Source organism: Anomaloglossus baeobatrachus, chromosome 10 (genome assembly GCF_048569485.1).
Source record: "Anomaloglossus baeobatrachus isolate aAnoBae1 chromosome 10, aAnoBae1.hap1, whole genome shotgun sequence".
Classification (NCBI taxonomy): domain Eukaryota; kingdom Metazoa; phylum Chordata; class Amphibia; order Anura; family Aromobatidae; genus Anomaloglossus; species Anomaloglossus baeobatrachus.
The window spans coordinates 48373213-48393533 of record NC_134362.1 but is presented as its reverse complement, the minus strand read 5'-3'; the positions used below and the strand labels follow the sequence as shown (position 1 = coordinate 48393533).

Sequence of the window (20321 nt, the reverse complement as noted above, 5' to 3'; positions counted from 1 at the left end):
CCCACCTGTAAGAGGGGGCCGTTTTCGGCTCTTTTTATCGAGGTATTATTTTACCCACCCAGGGACTGCTTTTGGACGTCCCAATTGTCTGGGTCTCCCAATGGAGCGACAAAGAAGAAGGGAATTTTGTTTACTTACCGTAAATTCCTTTTCTTCTAGCTCCTATTGGGAGACCCAGCACCCGCCCCTGTACCCTTCGGGCTGTTGTTCTTTTGTGTACACATGTTGTTCATGTTGAATTGTTCTTTTGGTTCATGGTTTCAGTTCTCCGAACATCCTTCGGATTGAATTTACCTTAGACCAATTTATAAGTTTCCTCCTTCCTGCTTTGGCACCAAAACTGATGGGCCCGTGATGCACGGGAGGGTGTATAGGCAGAGGGGAGGGGTTACACTTTTTAAAGTGTAATACTTTGTGTGGCCTCCGGAGGCAGAAGCTATACACCCAATTGTCTGGGTCTCCCAATAGGAGCTAGAAGAAAAGGAATTTACGGTAAGTAAACAAAATTCCCTTCATTTGGGTCTGTGAAATGGCTGAATTTTTATTTCAGGTTACTCAATTCTTATCCTCAACAATACTAATAGGGAATGTAGATTATGAGCCCCAATGGGGACTGCGATGATTGCGTCTGAATAGCACTATATAAGTGAGTTAATATATATAATGTAATGTAATCTTTGTATTGCTTATCCCTTAGGCTCCTTTTAGTGAATGATGAACAGTTCATAAGGAACGCCACCACAGACGAGATTCGGAAAGCCTTTGCCACACCAGCTCCTACCCCTTCCAGCAGCCCAGTACCTGTCCTTGCAACCGCGCCGCAAGATATGGTGCAAGCATTCTCACTGTTTTCTGCAATGAATGCTGAATGGTCTCAAAAGTAAGAACTTGGATGCAGATTTAGATTTTTGGAAAGTAATTTTGGTTATAAAACTTTAGTAAAGGCCCCCAAACACAGACTAAAGTCAGCCCCATAATGTGGATGGGGGCCTCTCAAATTTTGACATGAGAAGAATCTCTCGCATCCACTTTCCTTCTGCCAACCTTTTTTATTCCTTGGGAGATTTGCCGCTCCCCGAGTCTATCAGTGATCTTGTGTAAAGAATACTGGAACGTTGGGGAGAGAGTTGGTGGATGAACGATCATGTAGCCAGCAGCTCTCTAATGTGTATATTGTGTAGGCTAAGAACAAGATTAACCTCTGCCAGGAAAATTATTTCTTAAATGAAACATTTATCGTGCAATCCATCTTTTTAAAGGGTGGCAAAAAAAAATGTAGACCTCCTGTACAGAGCCATGTTTAAGCCATGTGTGCCTCAACGCTTGTGTCTCTATTCTCTTTATAACTGCAATTTCCCCCACAGGTGTCTGCAGGACAATGGTTGGGACTTTGAACAGGCAGCTCAGATTTTTATGAAACTGAAGGTAAGATCCGATTTGAACAAGACCACATCATATTTTCCTTTATCCCCTTCACAACCAAGGATGTACTGAGCATCGACATACACAGATTAGCATTTGTGCTGTACTCAGCCATACATGAGTACGGCTGTGTACAGCACAAGCGATTGGACAGTGCCGGATTCAAGTAAAAAAAAGGAACTTATTACGAATAATATACTATGTATGTGTGTATATACAGTGTGTGTGTGTGTATATGTATGTGTATATACCGTATTTTTCACTTTATAAGACGCACTTTCTTTGTCGCTCCATTGGGAGACCCAGACAATTGGGTGTATAGGCTATGCCTCCGGAGGCCGCACAAAGTATTACACTAAAAGTGTAAAGCCCCTCCCCTTCTGCCTATACACCCCCCGTGCTCCCACGGGCTCCTCAGTTTTTTGCTTTGTGCGAAGGAGGCAGACATGCACGCATAGCTCCACAGATTAGTCAGCAGCAGCTGCTGACTATGTCGGATGGAAGAAAAGAGGGCCCTTAACAGGGCCCCCAGCATGCTCCCTTCTCACCCCACTCTTGTCGGCGTTGTTGCTAAGGTTGAGGTATCCATTGCGGGTACGGAGGCTGGAGCCCACATGCTGTTTTCCTTCCCCATCCCCCTTAGGGCTCTGGGTGAAGTGGGATCCTATCGGTCTCCAGGCACTGAGACCGTGCTCCATCCACAGCTCCTGAGGACTCTGCTGGATAGGAGCCGAGTATCGTTCAGGGACATGGCCCTGCTACTTTGAGGTACTCTGTGTCCCCGTGGGGACTGCGCACAGCGACACTCCAGCATTGCTGGGTGTGCTAGTGCACCGGGGACCGCGGCGCTGACCGCGTTTGTGCCATTACACACTGCAGCATCGCTGAGTGTGTTACTGTATGGGGACTACCGCGCTGACCGCCGCTGCCATTGTTATCACTGCGGCGCGGCTGGGACTGTTAGTGCGCCGGGGACTTCCGCGCAGACCGCGCTTATACGGCGGCCGCGCTTATAACTCGAGTCCCCGGCTTTTGGGCCTAGTCTCTTTTCTTCAGCGCTCTATTGGGAGACCCAGACGATTGGGGTATAGCTACTGCCCTCCGGAGGCCACACAAAGCACTACACTAAAAAGTGCAAGGCCCCTCCCCCTCTGGCTATACCCCCCCGTGGTATCACGGGTTCTCCAGTTTTAGCTTTGTGTGCGAAGGAGGTCAGACATCCACGCATAGCTCCACAGATTTTAGTCAGCAGTAGCTGCTGACTATTTCGGATGGAAGAAAAGAGGACACATATAGTGTCCCCAGCATGCTCCCTTCTCACCCCTGGATGGTGTTGTAAGGTTGAGGTACCTATTGCTGGTACGGCGGCGGGAGCCCACATGCTGCTTTCCTTCCACATCCCCCTGAGGGGCTCTGAGGAAGTGGGATCCTGCCGGCCTCAAAGCTCTGACGCCGGGCTCCATCCACAGACCCATTTGAACCTGCTGGATACGGAGCTGGAGTACCGTTCAGGGACATGGCCCTGCACCATTACAGGTACTCTGTGTCCCCGTACACACAGGCACAGCACACTCCAGACTTGCTGGGTGTGCTAGTGCGCCGGGGACAGTAAAGGGTTACAGTCACTGCAGCTTTGCTGAGTGACTTTGTGTTTTGGGAACTACCGCGCCGGACGCTCCGGGAGCGGCGGCGCGGCTGGGACTTGTAGTTCGCCGGGGACTGGGCGCCGACCGCGCTTTTACGGCGGCGGCGCTTATAACTCCAGTCCCCGGCTTCTGCGGCCTAGTGCCGCTTCGTTCCCGCCCCCTCCCTGTCACTCAGGGAAGGGGACAGGCGCTGAGCAATCAGCAGCGCCGAGGGCTGGAGCCTTTTTACATGCTCCAGCCCTCTCACTGCACTCTGTCGGACGCCGGATTCCCGCTCTGCCTTGGGGGCACGCCCACGGCCCGCCCCTACTCACACGAGCTGGGGAAGAAGCCGGCAGCCATTACTGCAGAGCTCGGACTTTCGGCTCCAAGGCAGGACGGTGGCGATCATACACCCGCTTATAGGCGGGCGGTAAGAGGCACACATAGTGCTGACCACGATATAACTGCAGTGTATACATGTGTTGTTTTTAACTGCATAGGTCGCTATATGCCCGCTTGGGGAGCGACACATCAGCAGCAGGAAAGCAGGTGTGCTAAAGCACAGGCTTTCTAGGCTGCTTGTTTTGCACGACTGAGGTGTTCATTTGTGTTTAATGCTGCTTGTATTGCATGGGCTGCAGTGTGCATTTGTACTTGTGCTTGTATGCTATACATTGCACTGTATGGTCACTCTTCTGGGCTATATTCCCCTAGATGACCAGTCTACAGCAGCAGAAGAGCAGAGGTGCCAGGGCACAGGCTTCTATGCTGCTTGGATTGCATGTGCTGCAGTGTTCATTTGTACTTGTGCTTGTATGCTATACATTGCACTGTAGGGTCACTCTTCTGGGCTATATTCCCCTAGATGACTAGTATACAGCAGCAGAAGAGCAGGGGTGCCAGGGCACAGGCTTCTATGCTGCTTGTATTGCTTGTGCTGCAGTGGTCATTTGTACTTTATGCCTGTATGCTATACATTGCAATGTACGGTCACCAATCTTGGCTATATACTTCTAGATAGCTAGTCGGCAGCGGCAAAAAAGCAACACAGATTTCAGTGCTGTTTTTACTACATGGGATGCTGTTCATGACACCGTCCCATTGTGTGCATGCTCCCCTGTAGCACGTCGTCTGCCGGGGTCTCTAGCACTTCGTCTGCCGGGGCTCTACTAGTTGTGGCCAAAGAAACCTCCTGTCAACCCTGTCCATGGACAGGGACGGAGTAGTCATAATATAGAGACTTGCACCCATGGGCAATCTACTTGACCAAAAGGCAGCTCTTCAGGGCTTTGATACTGACATCGCTCTCAATCCGGATACACCGGGTGGTAACGCCATACGGAATGATCCTATACCGTCCATCAATGGAAGGTTGGATCTTTCTCCCTCAGCTCCCCCAGTGGAGATAGGAGACGAACAGGAGAAGTTCCTTTTCAGTGTCTCACGCAGATATTGAGTATTTTTCTGGCCACGCTGACTTCAGAGAAGCAGTCCAGGAACACCACGCTTACCAGATAAGCGTCTTCTCCAAACGTTTTTAGGATACACGTTATCCCTTTTTTCCCCTGACGTGGTCAGCGCTGGACCCAGGGTCCAAAGGTGGATTCTCCAATCTCCAGGCTTGCATATAGAGCCATAGTTGCACTGGAGATGGGGCTTCACTTCAAGATGCCATTCACAGACAGATGGACTCTGGTTGAAATCTGTCTAGGAGGCTATCGGCGTGTCGGTTGCTCCGGCATCCACAGCCGTATTGGCAACCTAACCTTTTCTGCTGTTCTTGCGCAGCTGACCTTGAGCAGGGACATCTGTACCGCAGAGGCGTCCGTAACCCCGCAATGTCTGCACTGCGACTTACCCTGTTAATACTGTCCTAAAAGTACAGTCGAGGTTTCGGTCCTTCCCAAGCTCCGGCAGGTCCCAATTGTCCTCGTGCAAAAGGGCTACAAAACCTCAGACGGGCTCAGATTCCGGCCGGGCTCAATCTCGCCCAAGGAAGGCAGTCGGAGGAACCGCTACCAAGGCGGTCTCCTCAGGACTCTCAGCTCTCTCTCTCTCTCTCCGCATCCGCGGTTGATGGCAGACTCCCCCGCCTTTGGCGACATTTAGCTGCCACAGGTCACTGACCGGTGGGTGACGGACATTGTGCTCACGTGCACAGGACAGTGTTCTGTTCTCGTCCTCCGACTCCATTCTTCAGAACGGCCCCACCTCTCCACCGAGCAGATGCCCTGCTGCAGGCGGTGGACGCTCTAAGAGCAGAAGGAGTGGTGATCCCTGTCCCCCCTCAGGAACGAGGGCGAGGGTTTGTACTCCAATCTCTTTGTGGCTCCAAAAATGGACTGTTCCTTCCGTCCTGTTCTGGTTCTGAAACTGCTCAACGAGCATGCGAACGCCAGGCGGTTCCGGATGGGATCCCTCCGATCCGTCATTGCCTCAATGTCTCGAGGAGACTTCCTTGCCTCAACAGACATCAAAGATGCCTATCTCCACGTGCCAATTGCTACGGAGCACCAACGTTTTCTACGTTTTGTGATAGGAGACGAACATCTTCTGTTCGTAGCTCTGCCATTCAGTCTGGCGACAGCCCCACGGGTGGGCACCAAGGTCATGGCAGCAGTGGTAGCAGTCTTGCACTCTCACGGACACCCGGTGATTCCGTACTTGGACGATCTACTCGTCAAAGCAACCTCCCTCGAGGCATGCCAACGCAGCCTGAATGTTACGCTGGAGACTCTCCAGACTTTCGAGTGGATCATCAATTTGGCAAGGTCAAATCTGTCTCCGACTCAATCACTAACGTATCTCGGCATGGAGTTTCATACTCTATCAGCCATAGTGAAGCTTCCGCTGAACCAGCAGCGTTCACTGCGGACAGAGGTGCAGTCTCTCCTTCAAGGCCAGTCGCACCCCTTAAGGCGCCTCATGCACTTCCTAAGGAAGATGGTGGCAGCCATCGAGGCAGTTCTCTTTGCGCAGTTTCATCTGCGCCAACGGCAATGGGACATTCTCCGCCAATGGGATGGGCAGTCAACCTCCCTGGACGGGAAGTCTCCCTTTCCCTGACGGCCGAGGACTCTCTGCAATAGTGGCTTATTCCCACCTCATTGCCATAGCCCCCATCCTGGGCAGTGGTCACGACAGATACGAGTCTGTCAGGGTGGGGAGCAGTTTGTCTCCGCCACATGGCTCAGGGGACGTGGACTCAGCAGGAGTCCACCCTTCAGTTCGATGTGCTGGAAATCGGGGCAGGGTATCTTACCCTATTAGCTTTCCAAAAGTGGCTAGAAGGGAGCAGATCCGAATCCAGTCGGACATCTCCACAGCGGTGGCATACATCAACCACCAAGGAGGGACACGCAGTCAGCAGCCTTCCAGGAAGTCCGGCGAATCCTCATGTGGGTGGAGGACACAGCATCCACCATATCCGCAGTTCACATCCCGGGCGTAGAAAACTGGGAAGCAGACTTCCTCAGTCGCCAGGGCATGGACGCGGGGGAATGGTCCCTTCACCCGGACGTGTTTCAGGAAATCTGTTGCCGCTGGGGGGGGGCCGGACGTCGACCTAATGGCGTCTCGGCACACCAACAAGGTCCCGGCATTTATGGCACGATCGCGCGATCACAGAGCTCTGGCGGCAGACGCCTTAGTGCAAGATTGGTCGCAGTTCCGGCTCACAAATGTGTTTCCACCTCTGGCACTCTTGCCCAGAGTACTGCGCAAAAATCAGATCCGATTGCAGCCGCGTCATACTCGTCGCACCAGACTGGCCGAGGAGATCGTGGTACCCGGATCTGTGGCATCTCACGGTCGGCCGACCGGGGTCACTACCAGACCGACCAGACTTACTGTCTCAATGGCCGTTTTTCTCCATCGGAATTCTGCGGCCCTGAACCTGACTGTGTGGCTTGTGTGTCCTGGATCCTAGCGTCTTCAGGATTATCCCAAGGGGTCGTTGCCACCATGAGACAGGCTAGGAAGCCCACGTCTGCTAAGATCTACCACAGAACGTGGAAGATTTTCTTAATCTGGTGCTCTACTCAGGGAGTGTCTCCCTGGCCATTTGCATTGCCTATCTTTCTTTCCTTCCTACAATAGGAGTTAGAAAAGGGCTTGTCGCTAGACTCCCTCAAAGGGCAAGTCTCAGCACTATCCGTGTTTTTTCAGAAGCGTCTAGCACGTCTTTCTAAGGTGCGCACGTTCCCGCAGGGGGTTTGTCATATCGTACTCCCGTACAAGCGGCCGTTGGATCCATGGGATCTGAACAGGGTTCTAGTTGCTCTCCAGAAGCCGCCTTTCGAGCCTCTGAAGGAAGTTTCCTTTTCTCGCCTGTCACAGAAGGTGGCGTTTCTCGTTGCGATCACATAGCTTCGGCGAGTGTCTGAGCTGGCAGCTCTGTCATCCAAGGCTCCCTTCCTGGTGTTTCACCAGGACAAGGTAGTGCTGCGCATCATTCCGGAGTTTCTCCCTAAGGTAGTATCCTCGTTTCATCTTAATCAGGATATCTCCTTACCGTCCTTTTGCACTCATCCGGTTCACCGGTATGAGAATGATTTACGTTTGCTAGATCTGGTGAGAGCATTCAGAATCTACATTTCCCGCACGGCGCCCGTACGCCGTTCCGATGCCCTTGTCGCTGGTACGCGCAAGAGGTTGCAGGCTTCTAAAGCCACCCTGGCTCGATGGATCAAAGAACCAATTCTGGAAGCCTACCGTTTTGCAGGGCTTCCGGTTCTTTCAGGGCTGAAAGCCCATTCAACCAGAGCCGTGAGTGCGTCCTGGGCGCTACGACACCAGGCTTCGGCTCAACAGGTGTGCCGGGCAGCTACCTGGTCGAGTCTGCACACTTTCACCAAACACTATCAGGTGCATACCTATGCTTCGGCGGATGCCAGCTTAGGTAGAAGAGTCCTGCAGGCGGCAGTGACATCCCCGTAGGGGAGGGCTGTTTTTGCAGCTCTAACATGAGGTATCTCTTTACCCACCCAGGGACAGCTTTTGGACGTCCCAATCGTCTGGGTCTCCCAATAGAGCGCTGAAGAAGAAGGGAATTTTGTTACTTACCGTAAATTCCTTTTCTTCTAGCTCTTATTGGGAGACCCAGCACCCGCCCTGTTGTCCTTCGGGATTTCTTGGTTGTTTGCGGGTACACATGTTGTTCATGTTGAACGGTTTTTCAGTTCTCCGACGTTATTCGGAGTTAATTTGTTTAAACCAGTTATTGGCTTCCTCCTTCTTGCTTTGGCACTAAAACTGGAGAACCCGTGATACCACGGGGGGGTATAGCCAGAGGGGGAGGGGCCTTGCACTTTTTAGTGTAGTGCTTTGTGTGGCCTCCGGAGGGCAGTAGCTATACCCCAATCGTCTGGGTCTCCCAATAAGAGCTAGAAGAAAAGGAATTTACGGTAAGTAACAAAATTCCCTTCTTTCTTCCCGCCCCCAGCCCTGCCAGTCAGGGGAAGGGCGGGACGCTGTACAGCACGGCAGCACTGAGGGCTGGAGCATGCTTTGCATACTCCACCCCCCTCACTGTGCACAGTGCAGGCACCAGTTCCCGCACTTTCTGGGTCACGCCCATGGCTCCCTCCTCTCCTCAGGACGCCGGCAGCCATTCCTGTCAGCTCCTCGGACGCTGCAGAGGGGAGACAAGCTCTGGGGGACCCAGGCAGGGATTCTGGTGGCCACACAACCGCTTTAAGCGGGCGGTAAGCAGCACCTCAGGTGCTGGCCCCACTTGGTGCAGAAGTGTAATTATAGTTTATATGTTTGCAGATTATACTTTACACTGTATGGTGCACAGTTGATTTCTAGCTATATACCCTGTTGTGTTGCTCAAAGGAGACAACAGCATGGCGCCCACAAGAAGCAGGGGTGCCAAAACACAGGCTTACTATGCTGCCTGCGCCGCATGTACAACCTCGCTACCGGCAGGTTCCACTGACCCTCATTGTGTGCACTGCTCGGCCCCTGTGGCACTTACTCAGCCGGAGCCTCTGCTAAGGGGGGCCCAGGGGGAACAACCAGCTAACACTGTCCAGGTGACAGGGACGGAGTTTGCAGTTTTTACTGACAGACTTTCTGAGACTATGGCTAAGATTCTAGAAGCTTTGCAGTCCAGACCGGTATCTCAGACCATGGGCACTGTGGAATCACTGCCCCCTAGTTCCCCTCAGTTGGAACAACAATGTTCCCCCGGGGTGTCTCATAGATCCCAGGGTGAGGTCTCTAACACGGACCGCAGCCCCAGACCGCCTAAGCGAGCTCGCTGGGAAATCCCCTCGACCTCATCACATTGTTCAGGGTCTCAGAGGGATGACTCTCTGTATGATGAAGCGGAGGTAGCTGATCAGGATTCTGAGCCTGAGGCCGCTCTCAACCTTGATACTCCTGATGGTGACGCCATAGTGAATGATCTTATCGCGTCCATACATCAAATGTTGGATATTTCTCCCTCGGCTCCTCCAGCGGAGGAGTCAGCCTCTCAGCAGGAGAAATTCCGTTTCAGGTTCCCCAAGCGTACAACGAGTATGTTTCTGGATCACTCCGATTTCAGAGAGGCAGTCCAGAAACACCGAGTTTGTCCAGATAAGCGTTTTTCCAAGCGCCTTAAGGATACACGTTATCCCTTCCCCCCCTGACGTGGTCAAGGGCTGGACTCAGTGTCCCAAGGTGGATCCTCCAATCTCCAGACTGGCGGCTAGATCCTTAGTTGCAGTTGAAGATGGGGCTTCGCTCAAGGATGCCACTGACAGACAGATGGAGCTCTGGTTGAAATCCATCTATGAAGCTATCGGCGCGTCTTTTGCTCCAGCATTCGCAGCCGTATGGGCACTCCAAGCTATCTCAGCGGGTCAAGCGCAAATTGACGCACTCACACGTACGTCTGCGCCGCAAGTGGCGTCCATAACTTCTCAAACGTCGGCATTTGCGTCCTACGCTATTAATGCTGTCCTGGACTCTGCGAGCCGTACGGCGGTTGCAGCCGACAATTCGGTGGCAATACGCAGGGCCTTGTGGCTACGGGAATGGAAGGCAGATTCGGCTTCCAAAAAGTCCTTAACCGGTTTGCCATTTTCTGGCGACCGTTTGTTTGGTGAGAGGCTGGATGAGATCATCAAACAATCCAAGGGAAAGGAAACATCCTTACCCCAGGCCAAACCAAAATTACCCCAACAGAGGAGGGGACAGTCGAGGTTTCGGTCCTTTCGGAGTGCGGGCAGGTCCCAATTCTCCTCGTACAAAAGGCCTCAGAAGGATCAGAGGAACTCCGATCCATGGCGGTCTAAGTCACGCCCTAAAAAGACCGCTGGAGGTGCCGCTACCAAGGCGGCTTCCTCATGACTTACGGCCTCCTCACACCGCATCCTCGGTCGGTGGCAGGCTCTCCCGCTTTTCCGACATTTGGCTGCCACAGGTAAAAGACCGTTGGGTGAGAGACATCCTGTCTCACGGTTACAGGATAGAGTTCAGCTCTCGTCCTCCGACTCGATTTTTCAGAACATCTCCGCCTCCCGAGCGAGCCGATGCTCTTCTGCAGGCGCTGGGCACTCTGAAGGCAGAAGGAGTGGTGGTCCCCGTTCCTCTTCAGCAACAGGGTCACGGTTTTTACTCCAACCTGTTTGTGGTTCCAAAGAAGGACGGGTCTTTCCGTCCTGTCCTGGACCTAAAACTGCTCAACAAACACGTAAAGACCAGGCGGTTCCGGATGGAATCCCTCCACTCCGTCATCGCCTCAATGTCCCAAGGAGATTTCCTTGCATCGATCGATATCAAAGATGCTTATCTCCACGTACCGATTGCTCCAGAGCATCAGCGCTTCCTGCGCTTCGCCATAGGAGACGAACACCTTCAGTTCGGGGCACTGCCGTTCGGCCTGGCGACAGCCCCACGGGTTTTCACCAAGGTCATGGCTGCAGTAGTGGCGGTCCTCCACTCTCAGGGTCACTCGGTGATCCCTTACTTAGACGATCTGCTGGTCAAGGCTCCCTCTCAAGAGGCATGCCAGCACAGCCTCACCGCTACTCTGGAGATTCTCCAGAGTTTCGGGTGGATCATCAATTTTCCAAAGTCAAATCTGACACCGGCCCAATCGCTGACATATCTTGGCATGGAGTTTCATACCCTCTCAGCGATAGTGAAGCTTCCGCTGAACAAGCAGCGTTCACTACAGACGGGGGTGCAATCTCTCCTTCAAGGTCAGTCACACCCCTTGAGGCGCCTCATGCACTTCCTGGGGAAGATGGTGGCAGCAATGGAGGCAGTCCCTTTCGCGCAGTTTCACCTGCGTCCTCTTCAATGGGACATCCTACGCAAATGGGACAGGAAGCCGACGTCCCTCGACAGGAACGTCTCCCTCTCTCAGGCAACCAAAGCTTCCCTTCGGTGGTGGCTTCATCCCACTTCATTATCGAAGGGGAAATCCTTCCTACCCCCATCCTGGGCGGTGGTCACGACGGACGCGAGTCTGTCAGGGTGGGGAGCAGTTTTTCTCCACAGGGCTCAGGGTACGTGGACTCGGCAAGAGTCATCACTTCAGATCAATGTTCTGGAGATCAGGGCAGTGTATCTGGCCCTAAAAGCGTTCCAGCAGTGGCTGGAAGGCAAGCAGATCCGAATTCAGTCGGACAACTCCACAGCGGTGGCTTACATCAACCACCAAGGAGGAACACGCAGTCGGCAAGCCTTCCAGGAAGTCCGGCGGATTTTGATGTGGGTGGAAGCCACGGCCTCCACCATCTCCGCAGTTCACATCCCGGGCGTGGAAAACTGGGAAGCGGATTTTCTCAGTCGCCAGGGCATGGACGCAGGGGAATGGTCCCTTCACCCGGACGTGTTTCAGGAGATCTGTTGCCGCTGGGGGATGCCGGACGTCGACCTAATGGCGTCCCGGCACAACAACAAGGTCACGGCATTCATGGCACGTTCTCACGATCACAGAGCTCTGGCGGCAGACGCCTTAGTTCAGGATTGGTCGCAGTTTCAACTACCTTATGTGTTTCCTCCGCTGGCACTGTTGCCCAGAGTGTTACGCAAGATCAGGGCCGACTGCCGCCGCGCCATCCTCGTCGCTCCAGACTGGCCGAGGAGGTCGTGGTACCCGGATCTGTGGCATCTCACGGTCGGCCAACCGTGGGCACTACCAGACCGACCAGACTTGCTGTCTCAAGGGCCGTTTTTCCATCTGAATTCTGCGGCCCTCAACCTGACTGTGTGGCCATTGAGTCCTGGATCTTAGCGTCTTCAGGATTATCTCAAGAGGTCATTGCCACTATGAGACAGGCTAGGAAACCAACGTCCGCCAAGATCTACCACAGGACGTGGAAAATATTCCTGTCGTGGTGCTCTGATCAGGGTTTTTCTCCCTGGCCATTTGCCTTGCCCACTTTTCTGTCCTTTCTTCAGTCCGGATTGGAAAAGGGTTTGTCGCTTGGCTCCCTTAAGGGACAAGTCTCTGCGCTCTCTGTGTTTTTTCAGAAGCGCTTGGCCAGACTTCCACAGGTACGCACGTTCCTGCAGGGGGTTTGTCACATCGTCCCTCCTTACAAACGTCCGTTGGAACCCTGGGATCTGAACAGGGTGCTGATGGTTCTTCAGAAACCACCGTTCGAGCCAATGAGGGATATTTCTCTCGCACGCCTTTCGCAGAAAGTGGTTTTCCTAGTAGCAGTCACTTCACTTCGGAGAGTGTCTGAGCTAGCAGCATTGTCATGCAAAGCCCCTTTCCTGGTGTTTCACCAGGACAAGGTGGTTCTGCGTCCGGTTCCGGAATTTCTCCCTAAGGTGGGTATCCCCTTTTCATCTCAATCAGGATATCTCCTTACCATCTTTTTGCCCTCATCCAATTCACCAATGTGAAAAGGATTTGCACTTGTTAGATCTGGTGAGAGCACTCAGACTCTACATTTCTCGTACGGCGCCCCTGCGCCGCTCGGATGCACTCTTTGTCCTTGTCGCTGGCCAGCGTAAAGGGTCACAGGCTTCCAAATCAACCCTGGCTCGGTGGATCAAGGAACCAATTCTCGAAGCTTACCGTTCAGCTGGGCTTCCGGTTCCCTCAGGGCTGAAGGCCCATTCTACCAGAGCCGTGGGTGCGTCCTGGGCTTTGCGGCACCAGGCTACGGCTCAGCAGGTGTGTCAGGCGGCTACCTGGTCGAGCCTGCACACTTTCACGAAACACTATCAGGTGCATACCTATGCTTCGGCGGATGCCAGCCTAGGTAGGCGAGTCCTTCAGGCGGCGGTTGCCCACCTGTAGGACGGAGCCGTTACGGCTCTTTTATGAGGTATTATTTACCCACCCAGGGACTGCTTTTGGACGTCCCAATTGTCTGGGTCTCCCAATGGAGCGACAAAGAAGAAGGGAATTTTGTTTACTTACCGTAAATTCCTTTTCTTCTAGCTCCAATTGGGAGACCCAGCACCCGCCCCTGTTTTTTTGTGTACACATGTTGTTCATGTTGAATGGTTTCAGTTCTCCGATATTCCTTCGGATTGAATTTACTTTAAACCAGTTTATAATTTTTTCCTCCTTCTTGCTTTTGCACCAAAACTGAGGAGCCCGTGGGAGCACGGGGGGTGTATAGGCAGAAGGGGAGGGGCTTTACACTTTTAGTGTAATACTTTGTGCGGCCTCCGGAGGCATAGCCTATACACCCAATTGTCTGGGTCTCCCAATTGGAGCTAGAAGAAAAGGAATTTACGGTAAGTAAACAAAATTCCCTTCTTTCCTCCCAAAATGGGAGGAAAATGGGGGGTGCGTCTTAAAATCCGAATATAGCGGTACCTGGGTGTCCTGTCTGTGCGGCGATCGGGCGGCCGGGTGCCTGTGGCTGTGTGCAAGCGGCCGGGTACCTGTGCTTGCGTGCGGTGGCAGACGGGTACCCGTGGCTGTGTGCGGGCGTCAGCCGGGCGCTGTGTGCGGGCGCCAGCCGGCTGCCGTCCTCACACAGGCACCCGCACGCAAGCACAGGTACCCGGCCGCTTGCACGCAGGGTGGGCGAGCAGCCTACTGGCTGCCACTCTCTGCGTGCGGGGCGGGCGGCTGTGCAGCAAGTTACCCAGTTTGTCCGCGGTCCCAGTTTCAAATGATGGCGCCGGGAGTCAGCGCGTGCGCAGATGGAGCCCTTGGATGAGAGCTCCATCTGCGCATGCGCCGCTCCAGGCACCATCATTTGAACCGGGACCGCAGACACTGGGACACTCACTGCACCGGCCTGCTGCACCTGTCACCCGCTGCTGCTGCCGCCGCCACCACCACGGACCCCGCGGCTCCTGCCACCACGCCTGCCACCACCGCACCTGCACCTGATTGAAGGTGGGAGCTATAGGTTATTATATAGGTTATTAATAGCAACTGTCATTGGTTGCTATAGGAACAAAATAAACTGTTAGTATAAGAAGCTTATGTGTGAGGTAATAAGATGTCGGTGGTGAGACGGATAGAGAAAGACAGAGACAAACTGGCAAAGAGAGAGACAGACAGATAGAGGCGGACGGGCAAGGAGGCGGTTACTATCCTGGGCAATGCCCGGGTACTACACAGGTAGTATATATGTATGTATGTATGTGTATATGTATGTGTATATGTATATTTGTGTGTGAAAAGTGCTGGTTATAGTGGTTATGAAACATACAGACTGATTCCTCAAAGTTCCTTTTGTTTATGGCAATTTACTAAATCTATATATCCACGTTGTGTTTTGTTTTTTTTTTTCTTGCAGGCAGAGGGTAAAATCCCAGAAGTCGCCTTCCTGAAGTGACGTCCACATTAATCTTTCCTACATGTTTGCTCATTTTTAAAGTTCTACATAATGACTTTGTATTATACACAAACCAAGGACATGCTGTTTAATACCCACTTCCCGGGGCACTACTAATATCTGGTTTTGTCATTAAACCACCTCTGACTACAGGACAGTCTACACGTGTACATATATTTTGGAGAAAAAAAAAAATCTGTATTCTTTTCCTGGAAAGACTGCGTGTCCTATTTACTAGACTCCTTATGTTTCTAAGGATCAGATGAAGGATACAAACGCTCCTTTTACTTCCATGTGAGTGAATGTCTCATGTGGTTTACAAGATCTTTCCTCCATCCTCCGAGCTTTGTCATGGACATTTCCGGTGTACAAACTTTCTGAGGAACGCCAGGAGTGACAAACATAGATCAGCACGTGGTAGGGATAAGTTCTCATGTTAAAGAAAACCCCGCGTTTCGCTTCAGTCTGGAACATCACTTGGTTAGGTAGAAACTTAAAGGCAAAAATGAAACTTGCATCTTTTTACTTTAAGGGAAAAAACCCTGATATTTCAGCTATAAGAGAACACTGGCATCGTCATTTGTTCATCGTCCATCTTTACTGACCTGTGTAGGTGCACTAAACCTTGTACTGGTGGGATGGGACACAAATGGCAAAACTAGTGCAAAGGACAAATGGATCCATAGCAAAACAGCAGATTGCAGCTGACTCTTTCGATATTGATTTGCTTTTTCTTTGCACCAGTTTTGATAGTTTGTGATTTACCTTCTGATTTACCGATCTTCTCAAACAGCAGACTGATCCAAGACGGAAAATCTCCCCGTGTATAGTGACCCGAGGGGCAGCGCGGTGTAGTGTTCTGCAAACACAATTCCATGGAGATTACTTTAAGGTTTTTTTTATTTTTGTTTTTTTAATTACAATAAAATTGTTTATTTATATCGACAAATGGAACAAAAAAATGTATTTAATATCGATGAACATTGAGTTTAATCCTTTACGTGCGTTGTACTCGTTGACGTCATTGCTTCGATGCTCTGACTCTAGCCTTACCGGTTATGTTCTTCTTCTTTTTTTTTTTTTTTTTTTTTGATGTTTTTTGTTTTCATCCTAGTATTTGTGCTGCACAGTTTTATTACATGTAAGCTAGTTTTAAAAGGCCTGTATTTCATTTTATTTTTTTTATTATTATTCTCACAACCAACTAGTAATGCAAATAGCATAGTAGATGTTTCCCTTTAGGTACAATTTGGAAAATTTATCTTTGGGAGAATGACAAATCTGGGATTGAGGTGGGTGGGGGGTCGGGGGATATGTCATGACGTCGGGTATGTGTGCGAAAAGAATAGTAGATGTTTCCCTTTAGGTACAATTTTCAAAACCTTGTATCTTTGGGAAAATGACAAATCTGGGATTGAGGTGGGTGTTGGAGGTCAGGGGATATCTCATGATGTCTGTTATGTGTGCGAAAAGCATAGTAGATGTTTCCCTTTAGATCCAATTTGCAAAACCTTGTGTCTTTGGGGAAATTACAAATTTGGGTTGAGGTGGGTGTTTGGGGGGGTATCTCATGAAAATGGGTATGTGTATCTGTGGTTGTATGTGTGTGCGTAAGGCCTCATTCACATCAGTGTTTCATCAGTATTTTTATGCCAAAACCAGGAGCATCTCCGAAACACAGACCAGCTGTCAATCCTTCATTTATAGCTTTTCTCTGTAAGTTCGGCTGCTTTTACACATCAGTTTTTAGGCATCGGGCATGATCCCGCAAAAAACTGATGCGCCAGATCCGGCGAAAAACGGATCAGTTACATCAGTTTTTTCCATCAGTTCCTTCAGTTTTTTTACAGATCTGTTGTGATACTGAGCATGCTCGGTTCAAAAAACCGGATCTAGTTTTTACCGCATTACGCCGAATTCGGCGTCCATAGGCCTCGCAATACGTTTTTTTTGCCAGAGACAAAAAAAGTCCCCCTCAGCATTCCATCTGGCCGCCAGACAAGAAAATTTTGCCAGATCCGGCTAAAGCCAGATGGAACGCAAGGCCATCGTTTTTGCCGGATTGTGCCTGATGGCAAAAAAACTGATGTGTGAAAGCAGCCTTACCCTCCTGGCTTTGGCAGCCAAACACTGATGCAAAAATACTGATGTGTGAATGGGGCCTTAATCTGCATTTTTTTTTTGTGCGAGAATAAGGGCTCATTCACATGGCAGTGATTTTCACCTACATGAGAACCAGTCTGACTTTCATCCGGTTTTCTGTGAAGGAAAAAATAAATTCTCAATCCGAGTGCTGCCCGTTTTTTTCTTTTGTGGCCCTGACCCATCGACTCTCATTGCGGAGATTGATACATCAGACAGTTCTCCATCATGTTTTGCAGATGGATTGGGCTGTGCAAAACCACGGACATGTGAACAGCCCCATATCATAGATAGGAGTTCAATCCGTGAAAAACTGCCGTGTGAATGAGCCCTAAAGTTTTGGGTGTGTTTGTCATCCACTTTCCCCATTTTGCTATATTACTAGGGATAGACGTCCGTGTGACTGGGTTTACATGTATTATTATTCCTTCATTATTTTTATCTAGTCTTTAAATTTAAAAAAAAAAATTCCGTTCATTGATCACTACATAGTAAACCAAAACCCATAAATTGGGAATACATTTAGTTTATGATGAGAAATCTCATGTACAAGTGGCTGGATCAGTGTCCCAGTGTTTTGTTGGGATAACTTTCTGATCTGGACCATAATCTGTCCGTGTAAGCCCAGTCTAAAGGCCGCCATGTACATTAGACAGATATTGGCTGAGCTATTGTTCGGTTGATGGCAAACACAAAGGCTTGACCTGGCTGAGCAATCCTGTGTTCTCCCGAGAGATTCCCTACTGGACTCTTCCAAGTATTGGCGAATCTCCTGGAGAGCAAAAGGATGAGCCATTGCGGATCCTTCTCTTCCTCAACGACTCCTCCAAATAGTGGCGAATCTCCCGTAGAGCAAAAGGATCAGCCGTGTCGTAACCTTCTCTTCCTCAACGGCTCTTGCAAATAGCAGAAAATCTGCCAGAGGGCAAAAGGATGAGCCATGCCGGGTCCTTCTCTTCCTCAACGACTCTTCCTTTTGCTCTCCAAGAGATTCTCCATTCTTTGGAACAGCCATGCCAGATCCTTCTCTTAATGACTCTTGCAAATAGCCGCAAATCTCCCGGAGAGCAAAAGGATCAGCTTTGCAGGATCCTTCTCTTCATCAATGTCATCTGTCGGGGGAAGAGTCGGGTGATGCCATACACAGATATTGAGGGGTCCAGCCCATTTTAGTCGAATGTCCATGGAGGCCTCAAGTGTGAATACTGCTGTACTATGGTTTATAGGGGAGTTGGTGTTTCCGTAAAAGTGTGCAAATGTCTGAAATTTTCCCGTGTTGCTAAAATCTGTAAATTCAACATGGTCTCATCATAGGGGATTGGGTCAAAATGGGTCTAAATATTTTTCAAACTTAGGTGTGGTTGGAGTGCATGGTTATTGAATAGGGTTTGGGGTGGGCATCACTTGTGGGAGTGGGGTGCAGTGAATGGGGGTGTGTTTGCATGAATGGGGGAGGAATGGATAGGCTGGAAGAAGAATTGTAGGATACTTGGGCGGGTATTGACATGGTCCAGTGTGTGAATGTGCATTTGATTATAGTAATGGCTTCATCCCTTCCCTGCCTGTCATTCCGATCACTTTGGCAGTAGAGGGATTATTAACCTGTTATATTGCATAAAGAATATAAACGTTTAGTTTACATAGGATCGAGTGTCATTTCACATGAAGGCTGCAAAAAAAAAAAAAAAAGTTTGCGAAATTAGGTCCTGTGAAGGGTGACTTTTTTTTTTTTTGCATAATTTTCAGCATTACTGGTATCTTCCCTATGGAGGATATTCTGCTTTACCAGTAACATAGCTGGCTCACTATCTGGGTTGTGCTGTGTATACCTTTCTTACAGTCAGTGTATTTGCATGCGGTGTATATATAAAAAAAAAAATCTCAAAGTCAAATTTAATATTTTTGACCATAGCAACAAATATTTTTTTCTATTATTGCAGTTTATAATGAGTTCTACTCTGGGAAAAGTTGACGATACACATTAGATGAATGTTTGTTAAACCCACCGATTTATTCGGCTGGAGGCGGCAAGGATCTAATGTTGTCATGGTGGGGAAGGTGAATCGGGCATGTTGCATTTCAACATGTCTGATCTTTTTGTTTATAAGAGTTGTCTGACCTAATTTTAAACCCTGAGGACACATGGACGCCAGGCCAAGCTGAGCATACTTGTGTATGATGGGGAAGTCGGGATGAATAACTGACGGCCAAACAATTGTTCGGTCATAGAAACAGGGCTCAGCAATCCGTGGCGCTCCACGGAGGGCCACAGGTTGCTGACTCCTGACCTAGAGTTCTTCAGACTTTTGATTGCATATTTCTGTTCAGGACACCTTCTTGGCTATTAGAAACTTATCAGCCTGTAATAGATTGTGTATCGATCTCCCTAATGGAAATGTTCAGTCATTCACCGCAAGCAGGAGAACAGTCAACACCAGATCTGCCGTCTCCCAACCACACACCTTGTAACAATTCTGATAATTTGTATTTCTACGTTGACTTGTATATAGTAACTCGCTCACTGTGAAAAAATTCAATAAATGTTTTTTTTCGTTTGGTAAAAAAAGTTTGTTTTTTTTTCTTTTTGTTTCAAGAGTTGATTTTTGGGTATGTTTTTTTTTTTTTATTTAACCAGTGACCTAAGTGATGCTATAAAATCATGGCTAGTGGTCATAGTAGCATCGCAGGTTTGATTTTAATTCTGTCCCTGGTACATATGTATATGTATGTTTATCTGTATATAATATACAGTGTCCACCCATATCCTGTCCACCGCCATTAACTTGAGAACGGCGGCAGCTATAGGCATAGAAGTGGTGTCTAGGTATAGTAAAGTAGCCATGCGCTACGCAATGAAACCACCTATAGCGCCACCTGGTGGAAAACAACAGAGTTAGCATTTTTATCTCGAAAACAGAACGATATAGAGAAAAAAAGTGAATTACAAAGTTGTAGGGCATCATCAATTCAATACGAATTGACACCTTGCATACAGAAATGCTATGATTAGAACATGTAAAACTCACAAGGCTGCGGACGTGAAGCGATACCTCATGGAGACCTTCCTACAAGTCATTGGGTATGGTGGCTGTGTGGAGTGGCCTCCACGCTCACCTGACCTGACCCCATTGGACTTCTTTCTGTGAGGTCACATCAAACAGCAGGTGTATGCGACCCCTCCAACAACATTGCAGGACCTAAGACGACGTATCACACATGCTTGTGCAAACGTGTCACCTACCATATTGCACAACGGGCAGCAATATACAGTATGCTGTGCAGAGTCCAGATGTGCATTGCAGCTGACGGGGGCCACTTTAAGCATCAAAGTTAAATGAGCGCCATATGCGTGACCAGCATTCAATGTTTT

The 20321-nt window shown here is 49.9% G+C and overlaps 1 protein-coding gene across 1 annotated transcript in view; it reads left to right on the top strand.

The window, feature by feature from the left end:
- The window catches only part of NXF1 (nuclear RNA export factor 1), a 173889-nt gene extending 154372 nt beyond the window's left edge, over positions 1-19517 (top strand). Inside the window, 3 exon segments of the mRNA XM_075326585.1 lie at positions 698-880; positions 1365-1425; positions 14771-19517. Of these exon segments, the coding sequence (XP_075182700.1) occupies positions 698-880; positions 1365-1425; positions 14771-14809 (283 nt within the window). The 3' untranslated portion in view covers positions 14810-19517.
- The last annotated feature ends 804 nt before the right edge of the window (positions 19518-20321 follow it).